Source organism: Histoplasma capsulatum, assembly GCF_000150115.1.
Source record: "Histoplasma capsulatum G186AR genomic scaffold supercont2.2, whole genome shotgun sequence".
In the NCBI taxonomy this organism is placed as follows: domain Eukaryota; kingdom Fungi; phylum Ascomycota; class Eurotiomycetes; order Onygenales; family Ajellomycetaceae; genus Histoplasma; species Histoplasma capsulatum.
The window spans coordinates 908940-924879 of record NW_025544802.1 but is presented as its reverse complement, the minus strand read 5'-3'; the positions used below and the strand labels follow the sequence as shown (position 1 = coordinate 924879).

Genomic DNA, 15940 nt, shown 5'->3' with positions numbered 1-15940 from the left:
CGTTGGAGCCACAGCGGGCATGCCAGGTGGGGGGACACGAGCGAGCCGTCTGCGGGCCGGACCAGGGCCTGGGTTTGTGCAGAAGGAGCGAGGAGCGCTGTTCGTCGGCGCCGAGGGTTGAAGTATAGCCGGTCTATCTTCCCCTTGAGCAGGTCGGCCTTCATGATCAGCCGATCCACCAGCACGACGTGTGCGTCCTTCAGCGTCTTCTTGACGAAGCTGGCGGCGAAGGTGTTGCATCGCAAATAGACGTCTTCTCTGAGGAAGAGGCCTTCACGCGGCACGTTGGTGAGGCCCAGTTCGACCGGCTCCCGCGGCTCGCCGGGCATGTTCCCGCACACCGTCCATCGATTCCGGATGTCGAGGTTCGTGGGTGCGTAGATATGTGTTTGTAGGCCGCGTTGGAGATCGTGGAAGCAGGCCTTGTAGGTGACGTTGCCCCGTATTATGCGGCCGGGGAGATAGTGGATGTTGTCTGTCAGCTCATACCAGATGCAGTGGAATTCGTCTGGCGGGGCGTTTGGCGGGGCTTTGCAACGTTTATGTTTGATCACCAGCGGGTTCAGCTCTATCATCTCACTGTGGGCATGGAGGGTCTTGATGACGAGGTCCCGCGGGATATAGGAAGGGAGAGGAGTAACTGTCGTGAAGACGATGCGTTTGAACATGGCTGTGTTTTGTCTGTCATTCGATTGGATGTTCTTTTCTTGATATGAAGGGCTGGAATGTATGTAGCTTTGAATCTAGTTTCTTGCAGTCTCCATGTGCAAGCATACACCCGTGCACACAAACCAACACAGCGGGTCTTGGGGAGAGAAGTCGGGGGTATAGAGGAGGCGTTTGATATGCTAATATGCCAGCGGGTCCTTGCGCGGTTCTATATACTTTTGGTGAATAGAGCTGGCCAGAGCGGAGCAGTCAAGGGGCCTGCAAGTGATAAAGGGGAAGTCAGGAGGCAAAAACTAAATGGACGAATCTTTTGGAGGGCATACTATTACAGAGGCTTCGGGTTTGTTCCACGTCACAGAACCCGCCGCAGCCAGGAAACGGGGCAAAGGAAGGGCCAACTAAAGTTACCAGAGTTCTGGCATTCCCAGATGAGAGAAGGTCACCGTCGACGTCACGGAGATATATTATTGTATTGACCTATACTATCTGACTTCAGCCCGAGGGCTAGAGCCATCGATGGGGCATGTTTCGTATATAGAATCTGTAGATAAATATATACACACAATATCATTGATATTATTCCAAAATGCCCCACGCCCTTTGCGTAAGAGCCAGCACGGACACGGACACGGACACGTTCGCGGATAGAGTCCGGTCAGCCACGTCGAGCATATCCCCATCACGTCGAGCTCCTTCTCCCGAATGTTTGTGCAATATGGGCGCCGTAAACTAGCATTGGGAATAGTGAGGCGGATGCAGCCCGGCGCGGAGGATCAGCAAACGAACGCAGGAACCTCGCCACAGGAGCGCCAAGCCCCAGCAGGGGCCAAAGCTTAAAGGCGCAACATTATCCCCGTCCTGGCTCCGACGTCTTGGCGGATCTTGGCACGAGCTGCAGTCTCCCAACAACACTGGCGCCGATTTTGTTTGCTATCCCCGTGGACAGATGGGCCGTTGCGGTTGATTCGCCGATGGGGAGTGGAATAGCTAGTTTCAATAGGTCATGAATAGGTCATGAATAGGTCATGAATAAGAGGCGCGTTTTAAACATCCGCACAAAACCAGGAAACAGGAAACAGGAACTATTCTTACCAATGACAGGAGCAAGCGGTGGAAAGTCTAAAATATTGTAGGTCGCCGGAGCATGACAAATCCACGGGGGATCACGGCATCACGGGGCCTTGGCAGTGCTGGCCATTCCCTGGGAAGTCTGAGGCGCTGTTGTCCGGGTCAGGTCTGGGCATTTGAGCATGTTTGGCGTCTGCGGTTTTCGCTGCCTGGATCTGGCCAATCAACGGGCCGATTCGGGCAGAGTCGGCCCTCAACGATCTATGGATGGGTGTTAGTCCTTTTAACCCGTTTAGTTAAATGGTCAAACTTTTTGCCCTGCTCGTGCCTGGCTTCTGCAATATCACAGGCGGCGGCAGCAGACTTGGATTTGGATTTGGATTTGGATTTTGTTTCTGCTGCTGCTGCTGCTGCTGCTGCTGCTGTTTTGTGGAATGTCCTGCCTGGTTCGTACAGAGGAGGTGGGGGGAGGCTACTTCTAGCTCCTTCGCCGTTTGCTGTCCTCCGCCTCGAGGAGTGGGGGGTCTTGGCGGTCTAACCTGTACTGGGTTGGCCGAAGTTCACCGGAAACTTTGGCCTCCAGCCCAGCCTAGGCTAGGACCAGCCACGCAGCTCTGTTTGAACGACGTTGCTCCTTTTCGACTTATCGAGAGTTGGAGAAGCTCCGGGTTCTCTGATTATTTGATGAAACGGAGATATTATTTTGCTCATTCGAATCATTGGAAACCATTCTATTAATACCAATACATCTTATTATAACTCCAGCTTGTCAGGTGTCCGTTCTTGCTGAAACTGGCAGTGGTGGAATAACTATTGTCTTTTTTTTCCCCCCAACTGATTCGGCACATGTGAAAAGTTTTGATTCTCACTAAGAATTTAAACTGAAATATTGATATCGGCATTAAGTGTTGCCGTTCCGTCTCTTGATTGAGAGAATAGGGACTCTCAGGAAAAATAGAGGCCAGGCAGTGTGGGCTTAAGATTCGGTACACTAGTAAGAATATTTCAGTGTAAATATTTAGTATCTGCAGTAGAGATAGATATTAGAATGGCGAAGTACAGCACAAGCATCCACCAACTTCCGAGTACGAACCACAGACAAAACCAGCAGAGAGAAATTGACCGACAAAAACGATTCATACCAAACATTTGGCTTTTCTGGATGAATCAACTAATTCTCTCATATAGACAAGTATTCTGGCAGTGGGACAGCGTTTTCAACGAGACATTGAACAAGGAAGTCGAGTGCCACTGGCCTCAAGTGCTTGCTTGATAACATGCGGAACGTAGTCACACGAACCTGGAGAACCATGCAGAACATGCAGCCAATGAACTTCCGATTTTCTACATGGTATCCAATTTACCACCCCGAGCTATTAGTGGGGGAGGCGCTGGTGAAAGATACTAACAGTATCAAAAGTTGGGGAGCCCATCAAAGTGAGTGCCTTCTTTTCCTTTCGTGGGCATCTCTTCGGCCGAGCTTGGCTTACATCATCAACCAAAGGAGGGTTTCATAATCACCACTGGCGACTGCTCCTTGGCATGGCTCGCTAAAGGGGGGAGTGGAGATTTTACAACCCGGAGAGTCCAGGAAGCAGATTAATGAGGATGAGTGAAGGGCTCAACATAGCAAGGTCGGGAGCGATAAATGGATCGGGATTCATGAGGTAAAGGGAGTGCATGTACAGCACATGTATACGCATGCACATGTGCTGCTGCATCGTTTTACGTTCCCAAGAATGCTTAGAAGCGCCAAGAGCTTCCTACCAATATGAAGGCTCAGCGCCCACAGTCCTGGCGGTCTCGAACCTCCCCACGACAGCGCATGAAACACGACTCAAACCATCCCAGCCGTTGCGTTCCACATGTCATACACCCCCCACACACTGGCGGCCATGCTCAATGCCCCAACCATTCTATCCGGCACTCCCACCCCATCCTCAAAGCTCCAATGCACACACAGAGGCAACCAAGCCAGGCTATTCACAAGACTCTTCTTCCACCTCCTTTCCCTCTCCCTCTGTCGTTCCCTCTGCCGTTCCAATTCTAGATCCAGTTCACTTCCTCCATCCCCACCCCCTTCCCCTTCTCTTTCCCCCATGCCCGTGCCCGTGCCCGTGCCCGTGCCCATGCCCATGCCCATCTCCCCCCTCCCCTCCCGGCCCGCCAACACATACTCCCTCCACACCCTCACGAACTCTAACAGCACATGCCCCAACCACGCCCGCGTGCTCCACGCATACCACCTGCCCACAGACCCCCACCGCTCCACCGCCCGCCGGCTCACCACCCCCTTCGCCGCCAGGTGTGCCACATTCTCCAGCACCTGGTACACCACGTTGGCACCTATCTGCGCGTACGCGATCGTGCAGAGCACAGGGTCAGCGGGCGGTGCCGTCAGGGTTTCCGAGCCCCAGGACCAGAGCGAGAGGAGGCCGAGGAGGCGGATCGTTGTGCGCGTTTCGGAAATCAAGGAGGAGAGGGCGAGGAGGCGTGGCTGTTTTGGTTGTGGTGGTGGTGGTCGTGGTGGTGGTGGTCGTGGTGGCGGTGGTGATGATGGTGATGATGGCGATGATGAACGGAGGAGGATGGAGCGCAAGCGCGTGATGATGGAGCGGAGTGGTGGCGAGCGGAGGAGGTAGTACAGGATTTCCGAGTTATATTGGATCAATGCGAGGAGCCGTTCTTGGCCGGATGCGGTGGAGATGAGCCTTTTATATATAATATATAGAAAAAGAATTAATTTTCGCTTGTTCTGGGACGTCGGGTGATTTGTTGGTCGTGTCCCCCCCTCCTCCCTCCTCCCTCCTCTGTAGACATGTATCCTGCTCTCTCCCCTTCTCCTCCCCCCCCCTTCCAGGAGACGAACCAGTCGATAGACTTCGCAGTAGCATAAGAGAACTTACCGGTCTAACCGCCGAATCATCACATCTGACTTTCCAAGAGCGCGCTTGGGTGCCAAACACTGCCATCTCATTTTCGGTAGCGGGCTGTTTGCGGAGCTGCCTGTGTTGTTCTTCGACTCGGACTCGGTTTTCTCTGGAGGCGCTTGCTTTGCTGGAGGCGCCGCGGTCTCCTCCGGTCGCGCGGTCGTTTCCGACAACTCTGCCATCGTGATTGTTATTTTTTTTTAAATTATTTTTATTTTTAATTTTTATTCTTTTTCACTAACACTCAGATGACAAGTTGAGGCATGGTAAGGAGTAGAAAGAAATCGGGGGCTGCTAAGAATAAAAATTATCAGAGGGCGGTTGTCGTCATCTGATGGCGCGTAGTGTGCCGAGGTAACTAAAGAATATATTCCACATGACCCGGGCGCGCTAGTAAGGTATGTAGATCTCAGGGGCTGGAGCTGCTGAACGAAGTAAAAACGCCTCTGTCTCTTGAGGTATTTTAGTCAATTGGCAGCTCTCGGTCGGATGATGAATTCTATTATTAGACGGGGATGCTTCGAGGTAATCTACCCTGCTGCCACTCTCACAAGAATCATACACACTCGTAATGAAGAAATTGATGAGAGTGAAAAAGTGGAAACCGGAATAATAATCAGTAATCAATAGCGGAACTGAATAGCCCCCGCCATATGTAGAGTACAATATCCGTCATATCCCGTTAACTCGCTGCTGATATAAAATTGGCAGTTCTATTATATACCCTTGCTCCTTCCTATAATGGGGTTGTAATTTATGTTTCCGCAATAGCATCTTCCCTATCCGCCGAATCTATCAGCCTGTCCAACGAACTCAAGATCGGCTCGGCTTCGATCATCATCAATCTCGCGCTTTTCATGGCGCCGAACAGACGAACCATTTTTAACCCTTCGTGGAAAATCAAGTCGCGCGGTCCCGGTCTTCTGTGGTCGGGTATTCTCTGATGTCCTCCGCTGCTCTATCTGGAATTCCATTCCCATATCGCGTCCCCGGTGGTGGCGGTGAGTGTTCTTCTTTCTCGGCCCTGTAGCCTCCTTTGCATGAGTTCTATGAAAATGTAACAGCTCTTTTAAACTTTTCCTTGGCCTAGGCGTTTTATTGATTGGCTCCCTCTCAACAATGACATCAGGTGCAGTTATTTCACCTTCTTCCAAATCCGCAGGGCAGGCATCGTTAGCACCGTCGTCCACCGTGCCAGCATTGCCCATTGCGTTGCTATCAGCTGCTTCATTCCCGGCCGCCCTGATGAGCGCGTCTGCTATGTCAAAGCATAGCGAACTGGCTGGCGTTGGCACTTTGCGAAACTCTCGGCTCGCGCAGGCGTCGTTTATGTTGATAGCGATAGCCGCCAGGGTCTCCAGCAGTCTATCGTCCGTCATGTAGTCGTCTGTGCAGATGCAGTTGAGGCTCTGCCAGCTACGCTCCGTAGCTGTCGGCATGCAGCCTGGGCAGACGCGCAGACGACAAGATGGGATAGTGACGTTTCCAAGCTCACTGTGGCAGGCTGGAAGCAATGTGCTAGAAGGTACTTTCACATAGGGATTTGCCGGCGTGGGTTCCGAGTCCTCTGGGTCTTGGGTGGATAAGCGCGATTGGGTTTCAGGGCTGAGAGGATCGCGTCTCGTGCGATAATCCGCTTTGATAGTTTCCAGAACAACTGTTCGCTGGGCTTTGACCAATTCCACCTGCTTGGGAGTGTAATGTCTGTGCTTGATGGCGTGCTCGATACTGGCGTTCAACTGCACCGCATTGCTTGACTGGAGACTGGTGGAGAGTTGTGTAAAGCCTAATTGTTGTGATTCTTGGTACGGGTATTTGTCTCTTGCATCCAGCCTCGCCTGGTCCTCTGTGCAAGCATATACCCAACCAAGATCTGGTCCTCTCTTGCACATCTGACACGTTGCCAAACAGCCATGGCTGCTAAACTCACGCGTAAAGCTGGAGTGGGTGCAATGTGTTTGACGAGTATTCAGGGTTGTTGTTCTTTCTTGGGAGGAGGGTTTTGCAGGAGCTTGAGAACCCATATTTTCTTTTTAGTTTTTTTTTTGCTTCAACTAAATCTAACTGGTCATGAAGCGGGTCGAGAGAGAATGTATCGAGCCCTGGAATTTAGAAATTTCAAATATTGCAAACGACAAAAAGGGTGATGGAGTAGGCTGTTTTATTGAATGAATGCGTTGCCTAGAGACCACTCCATATATCTATTTCCTTTCCGCCTCGCTTTTGGGCTTGTGAAAGCATTCAAGAGAGCGATGAGAGGTTGCAGGAGGAAAAAAACAAATGAGCAGAGAGATTTGTTCTAAGAAGCGCCGGTACCCATGGGACACGAGTGCATGTACGGCAGCGGTTGGATTTGGGTGGTGCTGGTGAGGTGGGATAGATATCGGTCCATCAGATCTGTCTCTCTCCCTCTCCAGGCTCCCTCATGGCGGGTGAGGCTCAACAACAGCAGGCGGCCTCTATCCTCTCTCCTGGTTGTTGTACACAAACCCAACCACAACCATATCCCGAGAAACGAACAATAATAAGCCAACAGGCTATCAACTTCTGTTGGGAAGGCAGTTCTACTACATTCATTCACACATGCGAAGAAGGAAATGGGGGAACAAAGAGAGTAATAAGAATCGAATATGTGTACGTTTCATAGTATTCAAAGAGACAAGGCGCGGCTTTTATTTGGCGGGCAGGGGAAGGGATGCCAAAATTGGTATTGCATAGGCTAACCCTAAGTTCATGCGTAGTTAAAATAGCAAATGCAATCGAAGCTTTGTTCGAACACTCTCACTAATTCCGGGTATATGCAGATCCATAGTGCTATACAAAGCCATGGAGCGGAACTCGAGGGGCGATTCCTTTGGAAGGGCAGAGCATTTAAAGAGAGGGTATGATAAAGCGCGACATTGATAAAATAAGAATCTTCATCCCACAACTGTGCGAAAATAAAGGGGAAGCATCTTGGGTTTGAAACTGCGACTGTAGCGGGAATCTCGTTGCTTTTTCTATTAGCGTTATCCTGTGACGGATGAGGTTCCCAGACGCCCAAAGCCAAGCGAGATAAAGCCCAACATCTCGTTGAAATCTGCATGAGCTCAAGGTGACGCGAAGATCACACGTGTTGTCGGAGAGAAGCTAGAAGGAAGCTTCTACGCGGAAAAATGCCACCTAAGCAAAGACGCCTAGCTGTGAAAAGCAAAATAAGGAGGCGAGCTGGCTGGCGCTTATATGCTCGGCCCAGAACCAACATTCGGAGTAAGCCAGCACTTCTATTGTGTTTTTTGAGAAGCATCCGTTGATGTTACTCTACGTGATCAAATAGCATCAGCCTGCTTTCCCACAGGATTTGAATCGGCTGGTTGCTTTAATTGCAAACTAGACACCGGCGTACTAGACACCGGCGTTTTCACTATTTCCTAGCGCTCTTGATCGATTCACCTGGATGAAATAGAAAGGCTTAAGTCTTACTTCTCTGTTAGGTACCTTAGTGTTTCGCTGAAGGGTATGAGATGGCCAAGAGTTTTTATAGCTTCCCTAAAGCTCTGATAGACCGGATAATGAAAGGTATCTTGCGGTTTCACTAATTCCTGCGCTGGTGTTCCTCGCCAACACACCCACACAGGCGCAATGACTCTGTTGTATACGAATTACTCATTAAACCAAAGGTCATCTAGAACTTGCCTCGCTGACGCTCTTGCAGAGGGCTCAAAATACAATTAACCTTCCAATGATTTGTCCCAGGCTCAAGATATCCTCTCTTGTGAGATGGGCGCTCTCAAGGTACACCTCTTCCAGCCATTCCTGCAAACTGGATCTGGTTTATTGGTCATATCACCTCCTGTGGCCACGTCGCCCACTGGCGTTATCAACAAGGTGTCAAATGGCGGTTGACCTACGAAGAGCTCAAAGAGCTGTCGTCAGTTTACTGTTCTATATAGTCACTGTGTTTAGATTTGGAACGATTTTACCCACCATGCATCCCATGCTCCACAAGTCAGCCCGATAGTCACTGCAATCCTGAAATACAACCTCAGGAGCTCGAACAGATAAGGGTGTACGTAGTGTTTGAGGAATGATAGTGGGCAAAAAGGATTCTCCGAAGTCAGCTAATTTGATAGTGTGCGCTGAATTCCACAAACATTTTCTGATATAGGGTTGGCTTCACAATATACGCAGATCCTTTTCATCATTTCTTTGAACATAGCTCATCTCCGGTTCACCTAACATCTGTGTAAACTCCTTTTTGATCAAATTATTCAGGTTGGACAAAATGAAAGCTATGTTGGGGGTATGGAGATCTATATCAGATGAGAATTGCTAGAGGATCTCCATGAGAGTAATCTATCTCCATACCCAATATTCTGTTGATGCAAATCATTCAACCTAAGCAAACATTGCTTTACAATTATCTTGACAAGCACCCCGGGGAGTCTCCCACTTGGAAAGTGTGCATCAATTATGTCCGGAATATTGGGCACAAGAGGTTCGTAAACCAGACATTGATGAATCCATTGGGACCTGTTATGATAAAGTGATCCAGCATTTGTATGACACATTTCCAACAAGAGTTGTGGGATGACATCTTCATGATCTGAAGCTCTCCTTCAGCCACACAGATCTTTATCGTAACATAAGTATCTTCCCTGCAAATGGGAGACTCTTCGGTTAGTTAGCTAGTACTTCATGAGCCATCAATTTGGTACAACCTTTGATCTCTCGCCGCCCAAACGGCTGAGTAGCCGCCCCGTTCTAATTTATGGAGCACCGTATACCTCCCTGCCATCAGCTATTCTCCCAGGGTGACAGGGTGGTAGCCACCTGGTTGGTAGCGATGGATTGGCTCCGCGTCCATGGTTGAAATGTATATTGGCAGGTTCATTTGACTCTTGTCTGCATAGGTGAACACATGCTCGGAGACAATGCAAAGCTGTGAGATGAACCTCAAACGGGACCTTCTGTCGGGATATTATCCAGGCAGTGACCATTAGATTCAAAAGTGTTGTCTAGTTATTAATGCAAGGCAAAGAGATAACTAGGGGTTAACAAACCAGCAGATGACTAAAGTATCCAGAGAATGGTTGCATGGAACACGAGATGTTAGAATTGATAGTTTATGCTTTCGTCTCTCTGAGGAATTGATATGTTTCCAGGTACCTTATGCTTGTTTTTAGATCTCTATTCTGTTGGACCTTGCTACCTCACACAGTAATTAATTACCTAACATCATGAAAGAGACTCCACAAATAGAGAGACATGCACACGATAGTTGCTAGATGGTCCCCCGGATTACTCCAGAACGCCGATGAGTCTAATTAAGGGTGTGTATACGGAGGGCGCTATCAAAAGAATTGCGCCGCTCAGATTCAATTTATACAACTAAGAAGCACCACAACATTTTAATGAGTAATTACATTTAGCTTCAAATGACCCCACATTCTATTTATATGAGAATGCCACATATTCTGAATTGATTCCTCTTTTTTCTCAAATATCTCATCTCTAATATTTCATCTGCTGATTCATATGGCATCCAATACTGATATTGCCACAAGAGCTCTTGTGGTGGCTTTTAAATCACCCTATTTTGACAAGTCAAATGCTGAAATCACAGAAATCACCCAGATCTCAAAGAGTCAAATCAACTGTATATATAAATGTGCAATTGAACACAGATTTGATTCTGAACTGTCTCATATTATACTTCATAATGAATGGCTTTGAGATGCCCCCAAATCTGGCTGACCAACTCAGAGAAATGATAGTATTAAGGACACTATTCTTGCAAAGGTTTGATGTGATCAATATGGATGAGAAAAGACATGTACTGATCTTGCCAATGAATTCAGTAATGAAGGAATTGAGATATCTTCTATGACTATATGAAGGATTCTTTGCAAAGCAGACCTGTGAAAAACAAAGCCTACACAGAAGCCAGAACTCACCAAGAAGATGTGACTAGATTGACTTCAATTCTGTCTGAAGCATAAAGATTGGATCTTGGAGGATTGAAAGAATGTTATCTGGTCAGATGAAACCTCTGTTATTCTTCTTCATCAATGAGATGAATATAGAATATGGTGTGCATCTCATGAGATCTATTCTTGAAGCTGTATATGTGAATGATGAAAGAGATCATCTGAATTCATGTTCTGAGCCTGCTTCTCATACAATAAGAAGAACCCATTTCATTGTTGGGCCAGAGAAACCTTGCAGGAGTGTGCTCAATTCCTTGAGTATATTGAGACTTTAAATGCTGAAATGGAACCTATAAAGAGGCAAGAATGGGAGCTGTCAAATGACATTCAAAGATTACAGATTGATTGTCAGCAATCAGGTCAAAAATCAATATGAAAGTTCAAACAGACCACAGGCAAGCTATCTCATGACAAAGATGGTGGAATTGATTGGTATTGCTATCAAGTTCAAATTCTCTTACCAAAGCTATTTCCCTTTGCAAAAGAGTGTCAAATCAATCATCCAAATACTATTGTGCAAGAGGATAAGGCCCCTTCACACAATCACTATATCCAACATTATATGTACAATATTCATGGGATTCAACAGCTGCTTTGGTGTGGGAATTCACCTGATCTCAATGCAATTGAGGCAGCTTGGCTCTGGATGAAGTGTAGAACAACAAGAAAAGGAGCTTCTAAGAACTGTACAGAAGCTGTTAGAGTATGGGAGCAGGCATGGAAGAATCTGCCACAAGAGAAGATACAGACATGGATTGAGCAGATTCCTGTACATATTGAAAAGATTATAGAGTTAGAAGGTGGCAATGAGTATAGAGAAGGAAGACAGCATGGGCAGGTGGAGGAATAGGATACTCATCTGGTTGGCAGATTGGCACGCAGGTTGGCAGGCAGATTGGCACGCAGGTTGGCAGGCAGATTGGCAGGCAGATTCCATGTTGAATAGCAGCAGAGACAAGGAATAATCAAGAGCTGAGTATTCAGTATAAAATACAGTGTGAATTTCTGCCAAGATTTGTGGCGCTGTCTAGTTGTCTTTTTGCCGGCGCAATTCTTTTGATAGCGCCCTCCGTACCGCCATCATTTTTATTAACTTGGGTTGTTGTTGTTCTTCATATTTTTTCTCAGGCTACATGCAGTCAGAGTCTGATAGCCTACACCTCACTAGCCTACCCTTATGTTCAGCTACTCTCGAGTTACATTTCTCTACGGCGTACGGCGTATTCATAACCGAGTCATTGATGGAAGGCCTTGCCCCACAATTGCTCTTATGTCCGACATGTAAGGATCACAACATCTGAGATTCCCACACTATTATCAACTTGGGTAAAGCTATGATCTCTTTGAGAGCTCGCCGTTCGCTTTGTCTCTGTCGATTTTCCCGTGTCTCCTTGAGATTGCTAAACCCGGGGCATGCCAGGAGAACATGTTTTTCTGGCCGATTTTTCCGTCATATAGTGGTTCTTTTGTACCTGAAAACAGACGCTAGGCTAGCCCAGGCTGACTAAGGGTTTTGCTGATGCCGACCTCGGCAAGGGAACAGCGTAAACAAACACGCCGACGACAACTCTCCAGCCTCCTTTGCGTCCTTATCCCCACGACCTCAGCCGCAAGCTGCCCTTCAGCGCCATCAACCTTTGCATTCTTATTCTCGATTTCGCGTCTCCCTCCTTTCCCTCTCTGCTCCTTCAAATCATTTGAGCTTGCTCACGCCCAGCTAGGCCTATCTATCAATCATCTTCAGGACGAATAAAAAATGTCTGTTAAATTCGATAAGGTGGTCACTCATACGACGGAGATTGTGAAAGATAAAGTGAAGGATGATTTGCACAGAGTGGGAAACAGGCTGACGGGAGGGAAGTCAACGACTGGATACCTGGCGGTATGTTGCGCTTTTTGGTCGCGAATTGAACAGCGGCATTCCCAGACACGATGGTGGACTCTTAAGAACTGACAATGCGACAACTACCTTTCTGCTATTATCTGCTACAGGCATACCTGCAGCAACTCCAATCCAATCCTCTGCGAACTAAGATGCTCACATCTGGAACCTTATTCGCGCTTCAAGAGTTCCTGGCTTCGTGGATCGCGCATGATCGCAGCAAGCATGGCCACTACCTAAACTCTAGAATACCCAAGATGGCGCTGTACGGCTCGTTCATCGGCGCTCCCCTAGGCCATGTCCTCATTAGCATCCTCCAAAAGCTGTTCTCCGGCCGCACCAGCTTGAAAGCTAAGATCTTGCAGATTCTCGTCAGCAACCTGATCGTACGTTCATAGACATCTTCACGACTCAAAACCGCTCTGCCTGCTTCATCTAACCAACCCCCTTTCGCCCTTCAATAGATCTCCCCGATCCAAAATTGCGTTTACCTCGCTTCTATGGCGATCATCGCTGGTGCGCGAACATTCCACCAAGTTAAGGCCACTGTGAAGGCTGGCTTCATGCCCGTCATGAAAGTCAGCTGGGTCACCTCCCCGCTATCCCTGGCATTTGCCCAGAAATTCCTTCCGCCACACACCTGGGTTCCCTTCTTCAACATCATCGGTTTCGTCATCGGTACATATATCAATGCCCATACCAAGAAGAAGAGACTGGAGGCTTTGAGACGTAAGGTATGTTGATGGCACTACACTATACATTCCATGAAACAGCACATTCTACATCTTCCCAATCATTCTTCTTGTGCTAACAATTTACCACTTCTGTTTTGCGTTTTGCCTTGCTCTTAGCATTACGGATCTGGGAAAAGTGCATCGGGCCGGTCCGATGACTACCCACCAAGACATGATTGAATACCTGAATACGAGAACTACGGCTGCGATAGCTATTCAAATAGGTCTCTCTATCTACATCTATTTGAGTTCTCGCCCATTAGGCTTATTTCTTCGGTTTCTTCTCGACCGCGGATGTTGATGTGAATGAACCATATTTTGACAGGGAATGCGGATGGGTTTTCTTTTCTTTTTCTTTCCTTTCCCTTCCTTCCCTTCTTCTTGGAGCATAATAGCTTGGCCCCAGATACTTGAGAGCAGTTTTTTTATCTTCTGGATAGAAGAAGAGGGAGAATGGAGAAGGCCCCTGGTACCCCTCTGAAAGTTAATGAAATTTTATATATATACCACATGATTATTTTAGTGTGTACAGTCTCTACTCCATGCACTCACCTATGCTCGGGGGTTTTTTTTTCTGTGCTGAATATTTGTCTAATCGTCTCAACCACACTTATTGTCACCGTTTCTATTATTTATTTTATTTTTGCTTTGTTGTCTCCCTGCTTCTGTTAGAAATATTGCTATATATCCTCTGACAAATTTTCATGAGATACTGTTGTGTTTTTTTGATGTTTGCAATGAACAACCCCACCCCGCCAACCCCTCACAGGAAACATCGATAATGTGCATCTAGCTAGATTTACAGATTTTTGGTAGGGAACCTAGTTGGAACTAGAGGTTTCTTAGAAACAATAGTAAAAATAGATAGTTATGGGTCATTGACAAATATTTATGTTAAGCTTTTGGCGGATATAGCAAGCAATGCCTAATAAGACCTGGCAGCGAGTTGATAGCGCGAAGCTGATCAATTCCGCTTCCCTTTCAACCTGAAATTCGAATGATAAGGGGCTAGCAAAGTCGCAACCATGCGAAAGCTACACCCCCACCAGGTTCAAGTTGGAAAAAAAAAAAAAAAAGGAGAAGCACGCTATAAGTCAATGAGATCCATATAGTTTATGTTTATCTAAAGAGTATGACAAAAACGACAACCCTCCCTACTCAAGCATCGATGCCTGATTAGTGTACAAAACATCCACGACATCCCCAAGCTTTTCCAACGTCTCCAGCGCAGCATCATACCCTTGATCCCTCTCCGCCTCATCGAAAACAATCAGACACCCAGCACCCTGATCCAGCACGCCGATAATCACCTTATCCAGGATCATCTGCGACAGCTTCCTCTCCACCTGCTGCGTATCCAGCCCAACCATCTTGGCAATATGATCTATTTCCACCCGGCTAAAAGGCTCGATGACTTTGATCAGGTTCTGCTCCAACATGGCATCGTAAAGGCGGCGGAGGTGGTTGCGGATGAAGACGTCGCTGCCTAGTTCAAATCGGTAGTCATTGAGCGCTTTCTCATACTCTTCCAGAGAGCGGTTGGAGTGCGCACGCGCGACGGCCTTCATGGCTTCAAGGTTTGTCCCCGCATATCGAATCGCTTGTTTGGAGGCGAGTAACGAGTTGACGTCGTGGACGGCGTTGAGCATTATTTTGCACAGGAGCATGTATTGGAGCGCCGACGTGGCTTTGCTGGTTTCGTCTTGCAAATGATAACCTTCCAGCGCCTCGATGAAATAGGAGAAAGCGGTGGTGAAGTCTCTATCTTCCGCGTGGAGCATGCCGCTCTGCATGTCTAGACCTGCTTGCAGAAGTGGTGGTGTGTAGACGGATGCGGCTGATGTCCTGGCTGAGGTCAATGCGGCGCGGGCTTTTGGCTGGTTGCCCAGGGCGTGGTAAACGCGGGACTCCAGAAGCTGCACTTCCACGAGCACGAGTTTATCATCGAGCCGTTTGAGTTCGCGGAGAAGGGAGTTGATTAAGGTGAGAGCGTCGTAGTAAGAATGCTTTTGCATATATATAGTCACAAGGCGTGTCTCGAGATTCTGGCGGAGGAAGGACCGCCGTTCTGATACTGCCCATTCTATACACGACTTGATGACTTGGACCTGAATGTCAAGGGTGTTGGGAATAGCTGCGAAAAAGTCGAGGAGTTGTCGGACTAGAAATTATGTGTAAACAGAGTGCAATCCACGCACAACGTAACCAGAATCTCCCCATCTCCCTCTCCCTCCCCTAGTCACCTGTAAATTACGTACCTAGTTTCGCCGATTTCGCTTTGGCGAAAGATGAGAAAGCTGATCGGCCAGTTTTAAGTAACTCTGCCAGCTCCGTTGGTTTGTTCTGGTCCCGGTACAGCTCCCCCAGCCCCACGAGAGCGGTTTCGTAATCGCGTAAAGAAGCGTCGGTAGATCCCACGCCCTTCAATAGGATTTTCTGGTACAACGACTCTGCCTTGGCCGGATCTGTCTTGACGAGGGCCTTGGCTTCTACCAACAGGCCTGCGTCATTTGGGCCGGCAGCCATTCTGGAGGAATATAGGTCGTGAACGGCTCACAAATATGAAGGATATACAGGGGGGATGCAGCCGTTGCACAGGCAGAAAAACGGGCCGAAATTACAGAGGTTGTGGGGAGGTTGACTGGGTGCTGCGGAGTCGATGTCACGATGTCGATGCTGTGGTTGAAG

The 15940-nt window shown here is 48.0% G+C and overlaps 6 protein-coding genes across 6 annotated transcripts in view; 2 read left to right on the top strand and 4 right to left on the bottom strand.

The window, feature by feature from the left end:
* The window catches only part of HCBG_01525 (uncharacterized protein), a gene marked incomplete at both ends in the record, with an annotated part of 1227 nt that extends 559 nt beyond the window's left edge, over positions 1-668 (bottom strand). The window contains one exon of the mRNA XM_045428575.1: positions 63-668. Coding sequence (XP_045290361.1) covers positions 63-668 — 606 coding nt within the window. The remainder of the gene's footprint in view (positions 1-62) is intronic.
* Positions 669-1255: 587 nt separating this feature from the next.
* On the top strand, positions 1256-3010 carry HCBG_01524 (uncharacterized protein; the record flags this gene model as incomplete). The annotated part of the gene is made up of 4 exons (XM_045428574.1): positions 1256-1373; positions 1803-2183; positions 2644-2707; positions 2926-3010. The coding sequence occupies 4 exons, from the start codon at positions 1256-1258 to the stop codon at positions 3008-3010; spliced, it is 648 nt and encodes a 215-aa protein (XP_045290360.1).
* Positions 3011-3574: 564 nt separating this feature from the next.
* Positions 3575-4849, bottom strand: HCBG_01523 (peroxin 11C; the record flags this gene model as incomplete). The annotated part of the gene is made up of 2 exons (XM_045428573.1): positions 3575-4448; positions 4644-4849. 2 exons carry the CDS (start codon positions 4847-4849, stop codon positions 3575-3577), a joined length of 1080 nt encoding a protein of 359 aa, XP_045290359.1.
* Positions 4850-5446: 597 nt separating this feature from the next.
* On the bottom strand, positions 5447-6691 carry HCBG_01522 (uncharacterized protein; the record flags this gene model as incomplete). Its single annotated transcript, XM_045428572.1, has 1 exon — positions 5447-6691. One exon carries the CDS (start codon positions 6689-6691, stop codon positions 5447-5449), a length of 1245 nt encoding a protein of 414 aa, XP_045290358.1.
* Positions 6692-12248: 5557 nt separating this feature from the next.
* On the top strand, positions 12249-13963 carry HCBG_01521 (uncharacterized protein; the record flags this gene model as incomplete). The annotated part of the gene is made up of 4 exons (XM_045428571.1): positions 12249-12518; positions 12629-12904; positions 12983-13252; positions 13370-13963. The coding sequence occupies 4 exons, from the start codon at positions 12393-12395 to the stop codon at positions 13430-13432; spliced, it is 735 nt and encodes a 244-aa protein (XP_045290357.1).
* A 378-nt stretch (positions 13964-14341) lies between these two features.
* Positions 14342-15898, bottom strand: HCBG_01520 (26S proteasome non-ATPase regulatory subunit 11; the record flags this gene model as incomplete). Its single annotated transcript, XM_045428570.1, has 2 exons — positions 14342-15413; positions 15511-15898. The coding sequence occupies 2 exons, from the start codon at positions 15776-15778 to the stop codon at positions 14407-14409; spliced, it is 1275 nt and encodes a 424-aa protein (XP_045290356.1).
* Between the last annotated feature and the right edge of the window lie 42 nt (positions 15899-15940).